The 15650-nt window shown below is 43.3% G+C and overlaps 1 protein-coding gene across 1 annotated transcript in view; it reads right to left on the bottom strand.

Moving 5' to 3' along the window:
- Positions 1-2503: 2503 nt before the first annotated feature.
- The window catches only part of cacna1ab (calcium channel, voltage-dependent, P/Q type, alpha 1A subunit, b), a 209432-nt gene continuing 196285 nt past the window's right edge, over positions 2504-15650 (bottom strand). The window contains exons 48-49 of the mRNA XM_050044006.1: positions 15013-15251; positions 2504-14269 (exon numbers count right to left, since the gene is read on the bottom strand). Coding sequence (XP_049899963.1) covers positions 13541-14269; positions 15013-15251 — 968 coding nt within the window. The 3' untranslated portion in view covers positions 2504-13540. The remainder of the gene's footprint in view (positions 14270-15012; positions 15252-15650) is intronic.

Raw genomic sequence — 15650 nt, 5'->3', positions numbered from 1 at the left:
AATGCAGGGGAAGAAAAGTAGACAGTTCCACAAAATAAAAACATTTAAAATATCTAAATTTGTACTTCGTTTAGTAGTTCAAAAAATGTTTAATATGAAGCTGGTGCCAGGAGACGGTTAGCTTACTTTAGCATGAAGACTGGAAAAGGGGGGAAGCAGCACCTTGAAAGCTCACTAATTAAAAGGTCACTGTGTAGCATTTCAGTCGGCAGAATTATAGTATAATAAGTTTTCTTTCGTGTATAATCACCTGAAAATAAGAACTGTTGTTTCGTTACCTTAGAATGAGCTGTTTATATATTTACATAGGAGGCGGGTCCTTGGTCTATGGAGATCACCCAGGCCCCCCAGGAAGAGACCTGGGCTTTGAAGCCAGCTTTCGAAGTGGCTAAAAATACCCTAAAAGACCTTTTCCCATTGACTTACACTGGGAAAGAGACATCTGTGAATCAGTGGATACATTTATTTGACCGTCACAACCCCCCACGAAATGACTTGTTTCACTATGAAGACTTGACTCATTTGGTCCGATAACATTTGGAAGGTCTAGAAGAGCTGCAAGATTTAATCATTTATCTCCATTGGAGTTAGCATAGCGCTAAAACAGAGGTAGCTGCCTTGGCTAGCAGAAGTGTCTTGGTGCCTGCTCTATGGACCCAATGGTGCTGAAACAGCGCCGATCATCCAGGTAATTTCATAAAGCTTTTTTGGCTTTGTGCACCACTGAGCAAATTTCATTGGAATGAACAGGGTCCTGCCTTCAGTGTGGTATTTAGGTTTGTTAACACATCCATGATAATATCACGTTGCACTGCCATGTTTCTACAGGAGCCCAGAATGGACAAACCAAACACTGTTGGTGAAGATTCTCAGTCATCCAGGTCCTTGTAATATCATTGGCAACTGGACTTGCTTGAGTTTCTTGAATTCAATAACTCAAGCAAGTCCAGTTGCCAATGATATAGCACTTAGGAAACCAATGTGTGCACACATTAGCATGTGGGGCAGCGGCCCATCTACGACATTCTGAACAGTTGCAGAGAAACACTAATTTGTAACATGGAACTGCTTTATTCAGTGTTTCTTCCCATTTTAATCACCTGATCTGTTTTAGAGAGGAAGAGACCTCTGCAGATAATTGACCTATGGCTAAGCCCCGCCCTCAAACGCGATGAGCCAATCACAGTGTGTATAGCCATTCCCATCCCCTCGGACATTCTCTGCCTGGATGTCCATTGAAATGCATTACAGAAAGTCAGTTTTCAGTTATGAGCTTTTTCGGAGATTTGAAGTTTAAAAATGGTTAAACGATGTGCATGGGGTACATGCAACTCTGACACAAGGTATCCTGAGAGGCTGGGCGACCAGGTATATTTTTTACACTTTAAACCACATCTCAACCGAGAAAAGTGTCTCCTTTGGATAAAGTTGTGTGGTAACGTTAGACCACAACATCAACTCAACGTGAATAAGATTAACAATGATGTCTACATCTGTTCTAAGGTAAGTCAACATTGTGTTTGAGGCAACATATTGTCACTTTGCTGGAAAGAAATATAAAGTTATCTGTAACATCTCTAGCTAACGTTAGCTAAAGTTAGCCTAACGTTAGCTCCTAGCTGCGTTGTTCATCATGTCACCTTGTTTGCTGGGAGTTCATTAGCCTATTTTGTTCTAGTTTTGTACTTTGGTGATCGTACATCATTGTTAGCTGTTGTCCAAAGGGCTCTAGTTAAGCTAACGTTAACTTCTGGAGCTTAGCTTCATTAACTTATCTGTAATGGCAGAGATAACAAAGGTTGGCAAACGTTATGCTGAATGATTCAGTGTAAATACTGTAGCACCAAACTAACGGAGAGACACTCTTGGTAAAGATGGTAAAAAGGCCGTTATCCTTTTCTCATATTCTGAGCCAAAAACCTTAACTTCAGTGGCACTTTAACTTGTTGTCTTTGATGGTGACGGCAACCAGATGCGGTTCACAAGCGTACACTGTGACCTGTAAATTTTGGCTGGTAATTTAAGCTTTTCATCGGCCTTCTCAACAATAAAATGATGAATATATCCCTCCAATGTGTAGTTTAGGCCCCAACTACTTCTCAATGACATCTGATCGTTATGTCCCCAAAAATCATCAATTGCCTCCTGCAAAATGCCGTGTACTGTGACACCTGCCATAGCGCCGGTCACTGAATGTTGATAGTTTGTCTAGTGAGTGGAGGGGGGCGTGGCTTAGCCATAGGTCAATTCAGGTCCTGGTTGCAACCTCCTGAACAGTGAAAACTGAAGGAATTCTAACTGGGAGAAGTTTCAGCTAGTTGCAATCTGCAATCTTCACCACTAGATGCCAAAATTACAAAGTTACACAATTCTTGTGTAACTTTTATTTTAAATAAACACTCTTGCATCTGTAATCAGACTAATGACGATGTAATCTGATTATGTGTAATCTCATTGAATTGTGGTGTAGGATCAATAAAGCAGACAAGAGGATGGGTAGAATGCATTCTCTCTGGTTTATTCAGGTTCTTTAGGAAGAGTTCTGTTTGAAATTACAAAATGCACTGGTAGAAACAGCAGAGATAGATAGAGAAAGAAACAGAGGGAGAGAAAGAGATGGTCGGAGAAAGAGAGAAAGAGAGAGGGAGAGAGAAAGAAGGGATTTCATAGCCGGAATAAACGGGAATAACATCACCAGATTCAGGTTCAGGCAGCTCTTTACTCTCAAAGGGATTGTTTTTCATCGAGGAAAAGTTTTGTATTCCTTCTCCCCCTTTTTTATAATCTTTTCTTTTTTTGTACTGTTAGTTTAAGTGTTATCTATCCTTGCTCCCCCACGGTTTTTCCCCCGTGAAATAACTGGCAAATATAACAAACAAACATTCTTTGATTTCATCACCAAAGTCATTTCCATTTTTTTTTTTTTAATCAGGATGATTTTTTTTTTTTTCGTTTTTGTTTATTTTTTTGGCAGGTTTTTTTTATTTTTTTGTTTTTAAAAATAGAAGAAAAAAGAAACACATTGCTCTTAAAAACATCTATCTATATATATTTTTACATATATATACTTTTTTCTTTATATTTATTTTTTTTTAATTCCTGAAGTTGACTTGTTACCCCACATAGTGGCATGCACATTGCACATGCAAATCTGTAATTAAATACTTCTCTTTTATCTTAAATTGCCATGTATGTTTATTTTTTCTCTTTTTTCCCCAACTTGCTGAGTGAATCCTGTATGGTTTTCTACTGTGGCACTGGTTCGGTTTCTACTGGGTCGAGTGTCCGATGGTTTGCGTGGTGATGAGATGGATGGTTGGTAGTTGCTTCGGAGAGTTCCCCCAATGCATCTCTAAACCAACAGATCTTTATTCCTTAAATATTAGGATCCTTTAAACTATATTTAACCCTTTGTAGCTTGTTTATACCTTTGGATGGTGGCCAGCTTAGCATTTATTAGCATGTTTGGAGCACTTTCCTTTTACTCCTTTAGGTTGGTTTGTTAAACGATTTCACCCAGACATTGCCTAAGGAAGATACAGCTGTAACAAAGTTGCAGATAAGAAATATAAAGGTTATATTGTGATATTTCTAACTGTTCAGTGACACAGAGTAAACTATTGGGTAGAATATGGGTTTAAGTGGAACGAGTAAGAAGAGCAAAGAAGAAGAGACAGAAATGTCTCTAGTCTTTGGCTGAATTTTCCAGGATAGAAATGAATTTTCTTTTTATACCTTAATCTTTACTTCTCATAAATGATAGATTACCAAAACTTTGTATAAAAAAGGAGCTAATGGTTAATTTTGGTCGGTGCAAACCTAAACAAATGAGACGCAAAAGACAAATGAATTAAAAATGTGTCCATTTTTGTTGCAATGAACTGTAGATGTGTCACTTTCCCCTGTTTGGTCCAAGGACCCCTGACTAATCACATTATGTAATTAATCTGACTAATCTGACTCATCGGAGAATAAACAAATCTGTGCTACAAAGGGTTAAAAAAAGACCCTGCTGATTTCCCCTTCTTATGTCACCTTGAGATGTTTTGGGAGAGCTCGGCCTCCAGCGTCAGGGACGCTGACGTCAGGAGGTGAGAACCGATCTTCTGGAAGCAACTTGTCTCCACTGGGTGGGCTGATGGTGATGGAAACAAATGGAGAAGAGAGATGGATGGAAACAGAGAGAGGGACCTTGGGGGTTGCTATGGCGACAGCAGGAGACACTTCACCTGTGTCTCTGAGGAATCAATTTACTATAAATCAGCACAGAGAGGTACTGAACCCGGCAGGTATCAGGGATGAAAGTTTTGATGGTGGGCACAAAAATGAATAAGTCTTTCCTCGCATTTATAAGTCCTGCCTTGAGATTAGCAGTATTAGCAAGGAGCATCGGGAGTGTTAATGTCAGGCTAGCAGCTGTGTTTCAGGATAGGGGTGTACGCAAATTACTTGCGAGTTATCACATTTAGCATGTTAGTCCCGTTGATGCTCTCTCAACCGTTTTCAATGCTACATTGGAAGTTGTTTTAGTACGTAGCACTAAATGGCAGCAGACAAAATAACCTTTTCCCACCAAAATGAGTGCATATTTCCAGATTTTTTACACGCAGGAAATATAAATATAGATGATAGATTCCTTTCCCATTGCCAATAGACAAGTAAGCAATTTGTTCCGGTGTATCACGTTTGATGTCTTGAATGTCCAAGTTAGTAGATTGTAGAAAGTAGGCTAGCATGGTGGACGCTAGTAAAAATGTTACTGTGGTTACTTCTTTTTGATATCTATTACCTATTAAGTCCCTCTTTCAAACTCAGTGCCGAATAATTTAAAATGATGTTCGAGCGCTGCTGCTAGACAGAGACAGACGATGAAGATTTGCAGAATTCAACGAGCGTTGCGCCAGAAAAGGGGCGAAAACTAGCTTGTCCATCTGTGTGGATGTTTCCGACACTGACAGTCGGAGCTGGAGTGGATAAATACCCTTAACCACTGCGGAGTCATTTGTCCTGGGAATGAAAGCCGATTGTAACCTCTGCGTCTGAAGACAAAAGCCAGGTGTTTGTGGGTGTTCTTTGTTGAGTGGAAAAGGGGCTAAAGCTAGCTGGTGAACATCTAAAAACCAAATATTCTCTTAGGAAGGTGGTGTGGACCAAAACAGAGCTAAAAGGAGTGTGAATAATGGACTTCAGTTCATCAGATGGACACAAACATGACTCCAAATTAATGCTAGCGTTGCTCTGTGTCTGTGTCAGTTGTTAACTGTTAGCTCACACTTTAGCAATAAGCACTTCCTAAGGTGATAACATATCAGTTTTGTTATTCCTGCCCCCTCGTAATTGATTAGTGCATCTTAGGGGCCCTAACACACCAAGCCAATGGTGGGTCGTTGGTCAGTCTCGGACTGTTGGTGAGCATCTGTCGCTGTAGTTTCTGCGGTGTGTCCCGCATTGGTTTGCACAAGTTGGCCCATGTTGCCCCTTATTTCGGATGATTACGCATCTTAAATCGGCATTGGAGTTGGCTGAGCGTGTTGGTGAAAGAAATCACTCTGACTGGAGTTCAGTTAAGTGGAGGAGAACAGAAATGGAAGTGAGGAAAGCAATCAAATGACTAAAGCCTAGAGGGCGGAACAAATTTGTTGTCTTAAGCAGAAAAGGTTTGTAATTGTTTGTTATTGTTCGTGTGCGCACATTAACTATGCTTTGCTCTTTCAACATTGGATTGTGTTTTGCTAACTAGCGTCTGGAACCTGACCTCTCTGTCTCTCAGTTTCTCTTTTTGAATGATGAAAACACACTACCGCCACCTGCTGGTCAGGACAGTTGCTCCCTCGTGCAGGTACAGAATGTATGTGCTAGTTGGCTGTTGTGTTCAGGTGCAACTTTTTGGCTGAGACAGAGGTGACATGAGGTGACGCATCAGTCGGCCTTTGTTGCCTCTGCTTGTTTGACGCCGGTTTAATGTGTCTGGGCGTGTTTTACAGTTTGTACACACTCTTCCTACAGGACAAATAAATGAATCTGAGTGAACAAAGTATTAATCCAAGAGAATTAATTATTGATTAATGTGCAGAAATCATAAAGATATTCACCTCTGATACCTGCTGGACTCCACAAAGAACTGGAGACGTATACAAAGACGCACACAGCACACAGGCTGCAGACAGACAAAACACACCCACACACGTAAGCATGAACTCATTCAACCTACACAGCGCAGACATACAGTACACCTCTCATAATGAGTGATAATGGTGAAAGCTCAACTCCACCACCTTGTGTTGAGAAATGGTACTACATCATGAACTAGGAAGAAGAAAGACAGGAACATGAAGTCAGTGTGAGGAAGAAAAGACGAATGAAACACAGAGAGAACATCAGATGATGAGTTTTTCAGAAAGTTTATGGATTATATACACAAGAATTACTGAGCCAAAATATACAATAGACGGTACAGGAGAGAATGGGTGAGAGAAATGACATGGTTATCTACTGACCCCTCCCACCCTCCACCCTCCACCCCGACGCCTCGCCCATCCAGGTTTGACTTAATGATCCCAGAGGAAGGTGAGGAGTGGGTGAGAGAGGGGAGGAGGGGGATGAAGATGCCGATGAGGACGTTAAAATCACACGTGTGTGCTGTGATTGTCTCAGAGGAAGAAGTCGTCGTGTCTTGTACAGTGTAAGGCACTGAGGGTGACCTACTGTAGCTGATGGTGTCAGGACACGTACACGCGTGCACACACACACATACACACACTCTCTCTCTCTCACACACACACTCTGCAATAATAAACAAATACATGCAAGTCCACACACTCACATATCTTCCTCTTACATGCATACACACACACACTTAGTGCTGAAATGTCAATTAATTGAAAAAAATAAAACAATAATGATCAACAAATTAAGTCATTTAATAACCAAAAACACCAAATATTCTCTGGTTCCAACAGGATTTCCTACTTTTTTGTCTCCATTTGATATCATTAAATATTTTTGGATTTTTGATTATCTGTCATTTGATTCTTGGGCTCTCAGAGCTTGTGATATTTATTGTTATTTATCTTTTTCTATAGAGGGGATAGTGCACATTAATGAACAATAATTTGCAAGCACTTTCATGGTAATATAGTGACATAGACGCACCTTTCTGTGCAGTATTGTCATTGCTTGTTACTTATATATATCAACTGTATCCTGCACTTTTTCACTCATCAGGCAACTTTTTTTAACATTAATTTTCTTAGTTTTACTTACATTTTATTTGATATTAAAAGAAAAACTACAGCTGATGCAAATGTATATAACCCCAGAAAAGCTTAATAAATATAATAGTGCTAAACCTGATATATGTATCAAGTCTGGAGAAGAAAACTAGGACATATTATCCGTACAGATACCTCTAGACCCAAAGCTTTTTATGCTAAGTTTATATCTAGCTAATCACAACATTAGAAGAAGATACCCTTTTTTTAAATTTAGAAATGGCTAAAAGGTTTATTCTCTTTTACGGAAATAGGTTGGCAGGCAGAGTATAGGTAAGTAGATTTCTGAATTATCGACAACTCTGCGCTTGGAGGAAAAAATACATATGCTATCAGAGGTAATCAATTACTCTTTCATGACATCTGGGGTCCCTTCATGTGTGATCTGGAGAGGACAGACTTAGCCCACATGATAGAGGCACTGGGGATATGCTACAAGTTAATCTCTGCAATGTCCAAATCTGTCAAAGGTTTCTTTTTCTAATTATCGTCAATATAAGATGTTCTTAAACTGAAGTGTATCACCCTAACACAATCCTCAACCTATATTTTTTGATTTACTTTATTTCATGTCACTCATTTATTTTTTATTCCTACTTATTTCACTTTTGGGATGGGGTGGATTACACGTGTTAAATCTTCGGTTGTTGCACCAAGATTTTGTTCAGGTGTCCAGCTTTTTGTGTATTTGTGGATACATATATGCACTTACTGCTATGTATGCTTGTCTTTGTTTATTGTTGCTAAAATCAATAAAGATTTTAAAAAAAGAAACACTATGTATATTGACGATAAAGTGCAGGGTTTAGCTCATCAGCTAATTTGCACCCACAATCCTAAAACAAAAAATAAATTTAAAAAATGAGAAAATTCAAATTTTATAAACAATTATTTGAAATTTTATCGACAACATGACTAATTGTTTAACCCTAAATATAAAGTGCCAGATTAATCAATAATGAAAATAATCAGTTTCAGCCCTAAACACAGTCACACACCTGTCAAAACACCTGCACACACCAATACACACTCTTACACACTCATGCAGACACCAACACACAAACGCACACAGTAAATGTCTCCCTGTCGCAGCAGTGGCCCCGCCCCCCTCACCGTGGGACCAAGCGTGGACGGGTTGACGGTGACAAAATGGCTTCTGAGCATGAGGATGAGCCCGAAAAGTGGTCCAGTGCCATTGTGAAATTGTGTGTTAACATCACTACGACCTCTGCTGCTGCTGCTGCCCCCTCCCCCAAACTCCCCCCCTCCACCCTAAACAGGTCCCTTACATCATTAAAATCTCTCTCAGTGCCTTTTGACCCTCCCGCCCCTCCCTCCCTGCCTCGCTCTTGACCCCCTACACACACACACGCATGCACACATCTAGTGCTGTACAAAGGGGAGACCACGGCGTGGCTTCAGCTACATAAGCACAACTTTTGGCAGCACTACTGTACATTAAAACCCACTGTGTAGTTTTTTTTAAAGAGAGCCCTTATTCGTGTTTTTGTCGACGCGTTGCCTCACGACTGACCCACTGACACAATTTCACAGCCGACTGGGTGGATGGGTTGGTGCGGTTAGTTTTTCCTTTGTCCCACAGCGAAGAAGAAAAGAAAAAAAAATAGTCTGAGGTTAAGACTGATGGGTGACAGAAGCCGGAGGTGAAGACACAGACAGCAGATGTGGGGAGAAGTGATGACTTAGCAAAAAACTTGGAATCCCCCCCCAACCCTCTAAAAAAATCAAAGAAAGCTCAGATGTTCACTTCTTCTTCTTTTTTTTTCCCAAAGAATGGGATTTGTTCTCGGAAAAGCACACACACAACATGCTTTCACACAAGGGCAGTGTTGTGTGTCGGCCATTTTGGATCCGCTGTTACAATTCTGGACAAGCGAGTGGTATTGTGGAGCCAAAATGGAGGTGGGTTTTTCCTGCCTGTCTGTCAACACGCTTGGCGGTGTGTTGGTGTTGGTGCGTCGGCAGGCTGCGGATGGGGTCAGGGTGTTTAATGCAGGTTAGTGAAAGGAGAGAGGAGGAGGGGGGGGGGTCAACATTACAACGTCTGACGCCATGCCAGGTAAAACCATACAATAACTCAATCCGAGGCCTGCTTGTTTTGTAGCTGACTCTTCCCTACGTTGTCTAACTATCTAGCTACCTAACTCTAGAGGGACCTGAGAAGTAAGCAAACCGCTTTGCACCTCTGTAAACCTCTCACTACACCGCCTGAAACTGGACCCACAACATTTTTTGGGATGGACACAAAATGCCATGCCTAACAGCGAGGTGAAGCCAAGAGGGCTAGCTTGCTAGCAGCATCCGGTGTATCAACCATAGTGTTTTTAAAAGTCAAAACCATGAGGCTCTGATTCAAGCTGTGTGGATCCCTTATGATTTTTGGCAACTACAAAAATCTGTGTATGTTTGAATGGGTTTTTTAAGCGATTCAGCCCATACCGGATGTGATATTGATTTCCTTACGTCAAGTCTAGCCTCTTTGCTATTTCCTCACCATGGCCCAGTCTCAAAATCACCGCTCTCCCTGTTTATATGCTAGCATGGGAGCCGGTGGGACGCGACTTTTAAGGCGTAGTGTGGTTGATCTCGATTACTACAGAGGGTAAGGGGGGGACGGGAGCTGCTAAGGGCGAGGAGAATGGGGGGTGACAAATGTGACTCTGATACAGAAGGCACTGTGGCTCTGTAGGGGGTTTTGGGGAAGCATCCCCGCCTGCCGTGACCTCACTTGATAGGAGGTGTGGGCAGAGGGGTTTGGGGTTTGCGCCCCTCGACTCCCGCCAAACAAACAATCAACAAAAAACAAAACCCCCCTATCCCCATCTTTACTACGCAATGCTCAACTACTAGGCCTGGAGGCAACACGTTTAGGGAGAGGAGAGAAAGATGGGGAGGGGAAAGGGATCAGCTGGAAGAGGGAGGGCGACAAACGTATATGAAAGGGAAGGGGTTTCACTGTGTGTGATGTCAAGAGACGTGTGCAAACGTGGTGTCGATCTTCACATTTTCTCAGATCCGCGTGCTCCTGTTTTATGAATCCGTTTTTACAGTACCACAGCGTTGCAGTTTCTCCTCCGAAATAATACGATGAGGATGCTTATGAGGTCTGCATAGAGTCAAAACACGTGGACTGGGGTTTGTTTTCTGGCTTCTGCGACTGCGAAGAAAACAGTGCGAGGTTTTCAAGAGTAGCTAGATCGTCAACCGTGTCATGAGCATGAACGGTATGCAAAATAAATAAATATCTGAAACTCTAATTATATTCTGCTATCTATAACTACACCTACTGTATTATATCTAGATTTATATGTAGTTTATCATCTATATTTATCTATACTTTATCATCTTGTCCTAGAGTTATTGAATATTCAATAATTGTTGTCCCTCATAACAATAAGGATGAAATTATTAGTTCTAAGTGTTTCTGTCCTGTAATGCCTTTTTGTGTCTTCAGTGTCGCTCTCTGGCAAGCTGAAAGAACAGATGTCAAAGCAAATGGACAGAAAAAAGAAAGATGAGGAAAGAGAGGTTGGTGGATACTGAAGTGAGTTTTGGCAGAGAAGGTTTCAGCTTTGCTACAACCTCAAATATGATTTGTTCGATGATTTGGTGACTGTTCTCTGGTTATCCAGACCTGAGAGAAGGGATTGGAAAAGGAGGGGCCGTCAGCATTGGCACAGACAGGCAGACAGAAGGACGGGCCGACAAACGGACAGATATGGCGTCTCTCGGGCTACATCCATGTTTCTGACTAGGACTGGACTTCATCTTTGTATCTTACAAAGACATAAGAGACAAATGGAGGTTTCACTCCCGGTCTGGAAAACAGGATGTGGCCTGGAGGCTGTCCTGTAGAGGGGGAAGGCAGGGCGGATAATGTGCGCTGATAACTTCCCCCGGGTGGCAAAAAAAAGAGAACACCACCACCTAATACTGACTGACACCAACACTGTACCACCAATACTGTGCTGTCACTGCCGGCAACTGATTGCACTACAAAACTACAGAGCCAGACAGAGGGAAAAGATTGAGATTCGTAGTTTTTTTGGCTGCAAGTGGAAGAATTCAACCTTTGTAGAACTTTAACCTCGGCATAACAGGCTTGTTTGAAATCTCTGCAGTGTAAAATGCAGACGAACTCTTCCACATCCTCAATGATCTGGTCTACCCCACCCTCTGAACATGAATTCTTGATCTTTGGGTTGGCTTGACAAGAGTACTGACCCTGTGAATCATTGCAAGTCAGGTACTGAAGCTCCCCTGACCTCTTCCTCCACCATTCTGAAGAGAGAGTGTATCTTAAGAGTTGCGTTACAACACGCAACACTGCTAAGTGAATGTTCCCAAGCCATCATTGCACGTTGCAGGAAGGCATCAGGAACCCGGTAAACGTCATTGAACGGGGGGATAAAAACATAACGGATGTAAACAAGATGGACATAGCATACTCAAACTCCAAATAACATGACAACAAATCTACAGCAACAGTTCCATCAATCAATCAATCAATCAATCAATCAATCATCAGTATTATCACCATTGTCATCGTCATTTTGCATTGACATTGATATCATTATTCATAAGACTATCATCATTAACAATAATAAATCAAGTGTGGTAGAAGTCCGCTTCTCTCCACTCTTTCTCCCTCTTGTTTCTCAAGCACAACAGGGAACGTCAATGTGATCCTGCAGTGTTTCCTGTCTTTTAACAGGTTGTAGAAACGTAGCTTTTGAACCACATCGGCAGAGACAAACAAAACAGCCGACTGTCAAAACCTGTTTCGAGTAAAAACTAAAAATTACATTTGAGATGTAAGAGAGAGAAAGAGAGAGTCTGAAAGAAGAGAACTTCTTTTGTAAACCTAAATGCAAAGTTTCCTATAAAGCCCCCAGGTCCCACCCACACCAGTTAGATTTCCTCTCTAGTATGTATTTAATCAATCATGCAGGTTTCCATCAAATTTTGGACTCCGAAAAAGATCAAAGGAGGCTGAGCGAATGCAACAGAAGAACCAAGCTCCAATGTCCGAAGAAGAACAAGAAGGAGAAGTAATTGATAGAAGAAATACTGAAGAAATTAGTCTTTTTCCCCATCCCTCCTTTCCTCTCCTCCGCCCCATTCAATCGTGTGACGTCATTTCCTGTCAGGTCATCCTGCGCCTTGCGCTGGGTCGAGTAACCGAGGAGGAGGGGGCTTGACGAAGTGTCCGACTCCCTTCTCAAGTTATCTGAGCCCACTGCCCCCCCCGTAGCGTACTCGAACAGGAAGTGAGCGCACACGTGCCCCGCCCCCCTGCACTACCACCACCGCCAGACAGGAAGTGATTTCACACCAGTTCCGTCAGCATTAAGTGAGTCTTTAACAGTAAACAGAGATGATAAAACTCATCAAATATCAGCCAGCGCTGTGATTGGCTGGTTTTTGCAGTATAGGCGGAGCTTCCTGGTTCTGTCCCTTGGAAAGGAAAAAGGTTAAAGATAAAGTGGTTGTTCTCCCTTTTTTTTCTTTTCATTGTTTGTCATGTAAAGTTTCATTTTGTTCTTCATTGTTCAAGTTTGATTTTCTGGAGGCATAGCTTGGCATGTAAGGGTTAGGGGGTCCTGGCTTTTTGTTAATTTATTTTTCTTTTAACATATCTGTTCGAGGAGCAGAGTCAAAGCAGTGGACTCTGTCTTCCAGCTCATTTTCAGGCTTTTACATCAGCAGACTGGCCAGCGACAGATAGGACACATCTGACCAAATGTAACCAATCACGCGACAGTCTGGGAGAAGTGCTTTTAGGCCTTGTAAACTGCGATCATCCCTGGCAATTTTACATGCTCCTCCCTTGTTTTTTTGTTCCCACAACTCTCTCTTCCTCCTGCAGCCTGGCCTTGCTGGTCAAGCATAGAATTCTGGGAAGTGTAGTTCTGAGACTGAGAGAGGCAGAGGTAAACTGTGCCCGGGCCTTGCCCTAGTTGTCTTGGCTGTCTCTTTTTCATGTTATCCAAGTGCTGCTCTGTCACTGATTTGAGTCTTACACGAAATCTGTAAAAGGCGATTTGCAGCACCTTCACCCCCCTCCCCTCTGCCCTTTCCTCTCATTTAGAGTTCGAGGGGTGAAGGTGGAGGGTTTGGAGGGCGTCCAACCCCACAAAACATTTTCACCACCTCTGCTTTGTTAAAAGTCTACATATCCAAGGCCAGAGCACCGGAGGCTGCTCTTCTTCTCCTCTCCTGCCCTTATCCCTCGCTCCCTGTGGTTGCTAGCACCAGTCATCCTCATCCGTCTCACTATAAGGTTCGTGCAGGCCCTTGCGGGGCCCTCGGACATGGGGGGGGCGGTGATGTGGATGGGGGGGAACTCCAGGTGGCCCCCGCCGATGTGGCGAAGGTGAGGATGAGCGGTAGCCATTGGGCACCCTACGTGGATGCGGGTGAGGGGGCGGAGGGGGCCCGTGGCGGGCAGTCCTAGGTGAGCGTGGGTGTGGGTGAGGATTTCCCCCATGTGGGTGTGGGTTGCCATGGGAAAGGCTTTGCTCATAGGCAGGGGGCTCATGGTGTCGCTCATACTCGTAGTCACGCTCGTAGAAAGGCCCGTCTCCCTCCAGGCTGTCCCCAGGCGGAGGCCCGCTCCAGCGGCCTCGGTGAGGGGACCTGGGCGAGCCGTGGAGGGGTGAGCGTGGGGACTGGTGCCTAGGGGAGCGCGGTGAACCGTGCCGGGACGAGGATCCCCCATGGTGGGGAGAAGCTTGGCGTGACGGGGGTCGGTGGTGGTAGCCTCTGTCATGGTCTGGTGGGGAGAAGTGTCGGGGAGAGGGCGAGCGCAGTCGGCCCGGCCCTGGGGGGCCGTAGCTGGGCTTGCGGACAGCGGGGGAGTAGGTGACATGTGGACGGGGGACAGCAGGGGTCTGGGGCAGCTGGCGACGGCCTCTCCGCGGAGTGCTGGTCCCCGAGGTGGAGGGGACCGGGCTGCCGCTCACCGAACTACTGCCCTACAGCAAAATGTAAACAAGGAAAATCAAAACGCACCACAACAACAACAACAGAGACCAGAATAAAGCAGAGTGGTGGTAGATAGATAGATAGATAGATAGATAGATAGATAGATAGGAGATAAACACCATTGAAAATCATTCAAAAACATAGTGATGAGGCAAAAAATTGACACCAAGAAGCCACACATCACATTGAAGAAAAATGGACAGAGAGAGAAACAGTGATAAAGAAAAAAGCATAACACAAAAAAGAGAGAGTGATATCCATAAGTAGGTGTATGACTTTTTGTGAACTCTTACTGGATTAAAGAACAGCTGTTGTGGTGGGTGGAAAAATGGCAGGATCACTTCATAAATAATAAAGAATTCACCTCTGCGCTCAGCTCCTAGCAACAGGTATACTGGGATTTAAAAATGTTGATCTACCGTACGACATAAACAGCTCATTTTGTATCTCTAAAGTATAAAACCTAAGAAAGCTTAATGTGACTACAAGATTGAGTTTAATGTAACTAGGCATGATGTAAAGTACAATCAGCACTGAAGTATCCATACTGACAGTACAGAACATCCTCAAGGCTGTAAGTGCTTTTAAATCCAACCTGTATTGTGCAAAAAGCTTTATATAATGTAACCTACATATATGGAAATTAAGGAGACAGAACGGGAGAGACAGCATTGGACAGTTTTGAGAAGCTGTCCTCAATCTTGGCATTAATCTCGGTGTCTTTGGAGCCCACCTGTCTGTGTCCTCGTCCATCAGGCCCCTCGCTGGGTGAGCGGGACCAGTGGCGGTCGTGGGGATGCCTGTGGGGGTAGTCGTGCCTGTCGGGGCCGTAGCGCTCCTTGTCCATGGAGCTGTGATGGTGATGGTGGTGATGGTGGTGACGACGGTCCTTGGTCCGGCCGCGGTCCCGCTCGCGCTCCTTAGGTGGAAGGTCGCCCGACTGCGTGGTGGTGCTAAGGTCTGTGCCCAGGCCTAGCAAGGAGATGTCTCAGTTTACATTTGCAAAAACAAGGCTGCTCGTTATTTTGTCAAGACTGGAGCTAGAAATTAAGATTACAGTATCATCCACAAATAGTGGATATAGTGGATAAAAGCGTGGAAAAAGCAAGTCAAAAGTGTTTTAAATGAAATCGCAAACAAGCTTAAAGGGACAGTTCACCCCAAAAGCAAAAATACAAATTTTTGCTCTTACCTGTAGTGCTATTCATCAATCTAGATTGTTTTGGTGTGAGGTACTGAGTGTTGGAGATATGGCCGTAGAAATGTCTGCCTTCTCTCCAATATAATGGAACTAGACAGGACTTGGCTTGTGGTGCTCAAAGTGCAAAAAAACAACAACTCAACTCAACAGCAATGTCTCTTTCCAGAAAT

The sequence above is a fragment of the Epinephelus moara genome, chromosome 5 (assembly GCF_006386435.1).
Source record: "Epinephelus moara isolate mb chromosome 5, YSFRI_EMoa_1.0, whole genome shotgun sequence".
Classification (NCBI taxonomy): domain Eukaryota; kingdom Metazoa; phylum Chordata; class Actinopteri; order Perciformes; family Serranidae; genus Epinephelus; species Epinephelus moara.
Note: the sequence above shows the minus strand (reverse complement) of the source record. Positions and strands in the feature narration are given on the sequence as shown.